At 38.6% G+C, this 6,000-nt stretch overlaps 1 protein-coding gene across 1 annotated transcript in view; it reads left to right on the top strand.

The window, feature by feature from the left end:
* The first annotated feature begins 1,503 nt into the window (after positions 1-1,503).
* The window catches only part of LOC126298350 (uncharacterized), a 45,311-nt gene continuing 40,814 nt past the window's right edge, over positions 1,504-6,000 (top strand). Inside the window, exon 1 of the mRNA XM_049989645.1 lies at positions 1,504-1,980. Within this exon, the coding sequence (XP_049845602.1) occupies positions 1,879-1,980 (102 nt within the window). The 5' untranslated portion in view covers positions 1,504-1,878. The remainder of the gene's footprint in view (positions 1,981-6,000) is intronic.

The raw sequence follows: 6,000 nt of genomic DNA, 5'->3' as shown, positions 1-6,000 counted from the left end.
CATCACAGTTCCTTTATACAATCTTGCCAAGGCATTAGTTTATTGATTTTAATTTCTTGTGACATTTGATTACCTGAGAATATTAAACTGATTCATTGTGATCATCATTTGATTTAATAGTTAGATGCATTCTTTAATGATTGATTTGATGAATGTAAATTTACTTGTATCAATTACTGCAGGGCCAAATTCATTTATTTAGTTAAAGTCTCCACTTAAAGACCTCATCCACTCAATAGGTGAGAGAGAGCGAATAGCGAACACTCAAAAACTCAGAATCTATATCAGAGTTTTTATCTTGACAAGGAGAATTTTCCGATGAGCGAATATTTTAGTTTTTTAAGAAAGATGTAGAATAACTAAAGAATTTATGTTTAGCAGAAAGTTTTTTTTAATTTAATGTGAAATTTTATGTAGGACAACGTAACATCAAAGGAACAATCACCGTTTGTTATACATTACCTCCGAGCCCTCTGTCTGACAAGGCGCTCGACGTAACGAACAAGAGGTCACACCGGAGACGGTGTTGTTTGGCGAGTGCAAGGTGTAAAAGCCCACAATTGTTAGGATGACAGGTCTTCCAGATACGAATATCAGTCTGGTACTAATTATCATTTAGCACAACGTAATCACTAGGTTGCAGATTCAGCATTTCTGATCAGTTTCCAATCATATCATGTCATGTCGTTATGATTCAGTGATAAAATCCCCACCAACTCCATTTCAGTGAATTTAGCTGATATAATGATAAAGCCAGTATCCAGTTTTGAGTGGAAGCATTCTGCCTTCTTAACAATACTTTCCCAAACTATGATTTTTTGGTAACACCTGCGTTCCTACTCAAACCTTTTTTGTCATCGTGATGTTGAAGTTTCTGAAGGATTTACAAACAGGTTGTGCAGCTCCAACTACTAGCATCGTATCTGACACGTGGATCACAAAAAAAAGTTCAAATGTGTGTAAAATCTTATGTGACTTAACTGCTAAGGTCATCAGTTCCTAAGCTTATACACTACTTAAGTTAAATTATCCTAAGGACAAACACACACAGCCATGCCCGAGGGAGGACTCTAACTTCCGCCGGGACCAGCCGCACAGTCCATGACTGCAGCGCCTTAGCAGCGCGGATCACAAAAAGCTAAAGTACACTGCTCTGACAGTTTAAGAGGTAAAAAAAGGATGTCCACACATCATGTAACAGTAGTGAGGTAAATATGACAAAGAATTCGAGTTTTTTCAATTGTATGCCGATGCAAGTGCCGTGCTCCTTGGTTTTATAACTCACTGGAAGTTAAATATGTACTTGAAGCTAACGTCACAGTACTGGATCGTCTATTACATACAGAATTAAAAAAATAAATGCTTTTAATCATATGAAATTTACCGTTTTGAATGGATTTACATTAGGCAGCCATATTATTACGAGTTGATGCAACTTGACATCTTGCAGTCAATGTTCTTTGACAAATCTTTTATAAAAGCTAGAACCATATTCTAACTTTTATATAAAAAAAATTGTGATAAAACTAGCTCAGTACACCGTTCTTAAAATGCCTTTGATAAAAGAGATTTGTCAAAGACCTTCTACACAGTAATACGAGGCTCAGTACTTTGACAGTGAGATAGAGCAAAACAAACTACAAATGCCGTTTTGCTGAGCCATATTTCAAAGCGAAACTTTCAAATTACCAAATTTTTACTTCGCCGTGAAGAATGGCTTTTAACAGTGGACGACACATCTCGATCCAAAGACTTCACGTGATATTAAAATATTTTTCAGAAACCAGATTGTATACAACACAAGATTGATGACCACTAGAAGCCTACTCTCTGGCCACACCTGTTTGTAGCGAGGCTGGAGGAAGACACTCGTCGAACATGAAGAGTGGAAGTAGTATTCACCACGTATTTACTTTTCTGGAGAGGCCCAACGGCCCGAGTAAGAAGGGTTGTTTATTTGTAGCCCTGTTGCTGGTGTTGGTGAGTGAGCGTAGACAAGAGTTACTACCAGTCTCGATACGTTAGTACATATGCGTTTGAATATCTGGCTATTATCTCTTACCCTTAAGGTCCAGGTTTCTTGTATGTTTTGATACCGAAATAACATTCTGTGGTAATATGCTTGCTGCATTGATAAGTTATCCTACAATTTTTACTAAATAGTTCTAAATGTTAAAAAGTGAGTGGCAGAGGGTAATTTTTATTGTATCATCGAGTAGGGTTTATATGTTCTCACTTTAACGGATGAAGCGTCGAAAGAGGATTTGATTATAAGTATCTGTGTGAGGTTTTAAGTCTAATTTTATTTGCATAACACTGAACTGGGGGTCATTAAGCTCCGGAAACGTCATGCACCAACGCTATGCTCTACCAGTGCTGTAATTTACTGATATGCTGTATGCGTATCCATGCGATGGAAATAGTAAGCAGAAAATTTCGTGATTTCAATGCAAGAGTAAGAAATGTATTACGTTAGAAGTAGCCCTTCTAGACCAACCAGAAAACTCTTCCTTAGTTTGTGTCAGTAGTTGTTTGGAAAAATTGTATGCTAGTTCTTAATAATGTCTGTCTTGGCAGCCGGCAGGTAATTTCCTAGTTTTTGGGAGTCAGTATTAAAGTGTTGAATACTTCACGAAGTCCTGCTTAACTCCTATACGTGTTTGTCATAGGAAGATGTCCATCAGATGCCAAATTTCATTAAATGTCGGTTCCATGTTCTCAGTTTAGCCTTCGTGTGTATTGTTTGTGCTTGTATCTATATGCTGATCCTTTAGCGATAGTTAAAGAGGCCTAATGTAAAGAGATGAGTTTTATGCTACTCAAGCTACCGGTGTAATAAATTTAACGACAAAAGTAAAAATATTTTCATTACTACTATTGCTATTAGCTTTTGTTTCCCTTCAGAATAACTGTTCTGTTTAGATTTGAAATTTGGTCTACTGGTCAGCAGATATTTTATGCTGGAAGCAGGGTCAGATTACTGTACCTCGATTTAGTGATGATAGTTTCCTCTTCTAGTGTTGTAACAGGTGACATTTGAGATCTTTTTAAACTCTAATAGTGACCATGGATAGATTTCCATTTCAGCGCTGTGAATAATGGTTCTAGCTCGACAAGGAGCGTTCCATAAACGGCGAAAAGTTTAACCACTCGCATTTTATTCTGAAATTGTTTGAACTGTTAAGAGGGCGGATGAGAGCGGGGTGTAGGGGTAGGGTCTGTACTATAGTGAAGGAAGGTGGTATCGATTTTGGTATTTCCGTAACGTTGCAGTGACATGGTTTTTGCTTGGCTCTGGAACCAGCGTCCAGACTGAAAAAAATGTAGACATGAGGTCATGTACCATCCAAATACGAAGTACCGAGTTTCCGATACATAACCATCGGATGTGCCCTCTCATGAGTCTTAAAACATCTACGTCCACTTCATGTGAAACCTTCTGAGGGGAGAAAATGCAAACAATATTTATTTCAGTAGTAAAGTAAGAATTGAATTAGCTTTAAAATCGTGCTGTTAAACTTAGCTGAAGAGCGTGGAGGTAGTGAAGTAAACAGAAATGTGTATTGCTAAAGGTTTTAGAGTGTGTTAAAGCAGTGGAAGGAAGAGTAGTGCAGCGCAGTCTCGCGGGTTGACCTTTCCGCAGTTTTCGTCTTATTAGAAATACTCATATAACTTATCAGCTTCTAAAACCGTTCCTTTGGTTACCTCTGTGACTGTTCAAATTAATATTGACCTGAACATTATCCTTAATTTTTCCGTATAAAATTGATACAAAATCAGTGAATTCGTTAGACGGTACAGTCTTCAGAAAAATCGAAAATGTATGTCTATGGAGATAACACACAGAAGCTGGGCTCGGAAAGGATTATAAATGTCCTGTAACTCACGTCAGACAAAGAGCCGCACTTCGTTTGCACTTGTTGGGAGAACAATGAAATCTTTACCCTGTAGGTCTCGTTTCGTAGAGCGAATAATTTTAGCACGCGTTCTACTAAAATTTAAGGTTGAACAGCAAAAGTTTTGTTTTATTACTATATTTGTGTAACAAAACGAGGTTAGTTGTTTTAATCTTAAATATAAAATTGCTCTTCCGAGAAATGACGGAAGAATTAATGTGGCTAAAATCGTTAAAAAAATCTTGGTCTGTCTATAGTGTGGCTGGAATAATTAGCGGCTTTCGACGTCCAACTCGCAAGAGAAGAAAAGATGTCGTTGCTCTGGTAATGTCATGGCTGCTTGCTGTCTCTCTACTAACAAATAAGCAGATTCAACGCACTACGTTGCGTGCGTGAATACACGGTGGCACGTATTATCGAGCAACTGCAGTCATGGTTGTGAAAGTGTTCTCAAACTAGAGCGTTCTACGTTAGCTTTTGTTGTGAACTAGTGCTTTGTTTTATTGTTGCATTTGTAACTTATGACTCGTCTGGAACCTGTTTGGCCGTAAGGGAGGCTGTCAGAGAACGCTATCGCCTATCTAGCAATCCACGACTGTCCTGTCCTGTTCACTTACATAAAACATTTAAAATGGCTAGGACTAAAATGCGATTAAATAACTATCTTGCAACCTACATACTAATCACGTAAAAAACCTACAATATACTAAAGCTAATAACCTAAATTCCACGGCCATCAACCCATCCCATACTGAGACATGCAAATGTATCACGGACTTTCGCTCCTACCGAGTTCTGCCACTCAATCTAAATCCTTGAACGTCACCCACTCATACAATTGCTGATGCATTCACATTTAGATTTTTGTATGATCCTCAACGGCGCTTACTGCTGTTCTGCACATTTATGATAACCACATGATGTGGCTGAAACCATTAAAACAAAAATATAAACGAAACTTTTATAAATAATTATTTTGCAAATATAGCGGTGACGGGCGTCTCAACAGCTTTGTTAATGGTAAGCAAGCTCCCTCGCTTTCCATATTCGATTACCTCGTCCCACCTTCATCCTGCACGGGCTCACAAACTTCACACACTTCTTCAGATACCTAGAATATCTTCGCCTGTTGTATATCTCCACAACACCATATTGTATCCACCATCCTTTAGAATTGATTTCTACTGCCGCTATACAAAAACACTCGACAGTCTGTTCTACTCACAACTTTCCACATACTTACATAGGGAAATTTTAACTGCTTTCATGCGAGACTATGAAATTACCTGAGATATACCTATCTTACCAAACGGAACATACTAAACTTAAACCATCACAAATAACCTATCACACCGTTTTCCTAATTGCTCACCTAATCTTCTCATTTTCGTACATCGCATCTATCCATTACTTTCACCCTGCTCATCCCACAGCCTTATTCATACAAATATCTTTGTCCAGCTTTTCAGAGGTGGTTGTGGGACTCGGTCATTAAGTACAGAATGTCAAACACCTTTCAGCCGTTTAATTTCCAAACTGTTTTATTTATTATGTTTGATCATTTCAAACATCTGCCGACAGATATCTACGGATGCCAATCTTTGAACACTGGCCCTTATTTCGACCGGAGTCGAGGTTGGAATCGTCCTACACGTCGGTCAGGAGGCTGAAGATGGCATAATAATAGCCGCCCTGGTAGCCCAATGAAATGTTTGGAAATTACACGGCAGAAAGGTGTTTGGTTTGACATTATCTTGGCCATATAAGATCTTATCCAAAAGTTTTCCTTTCCCGTAGCTGAAACGTTGCTTCGTCTCGTCATGTGGCAGAGTCGCACCAAGTAAACCTCTGCCCCGGCTGTAATCCACGACCACATTGGCACGCGAGAGACGAATTACTTGACTGAACGCTCAGTTCACTACACCTTCTAATTGCACTGCCTGATTCGGTTAGTCACAGCTGTGCAACCATCGTTTGATTATACGAAATTTGCACAAGATAACTAATAATTAGAGCCCCGATTTCCATGCAATTGCCAGTTGCATGTTTGAACGTTTTGGCCATGGTGGGAGTAAATCCATACTTGTAAGATTTTTTCGATACG

Source organism: Schistocerca gregaria, chromosome X, assembly GCF_023897955.1.
Source record: "Schistocerca gregaria isolate iqSchGreg1 chromosome X, iqSchGreg1.2, whole genome shotgun sequence".
Classification (NCBI taxonomy): domain Eukaryota; kingdom Metazoa; phylum Arthropoda; class Insecta; order Orthoptera; family Acrididae; genus Schistocerca; species Schistocerca gregaria.
Note: the sequence above shows the minus strand (reverse complement) of the source record. Positions and strands in the feature narration are given on the sequence as shown.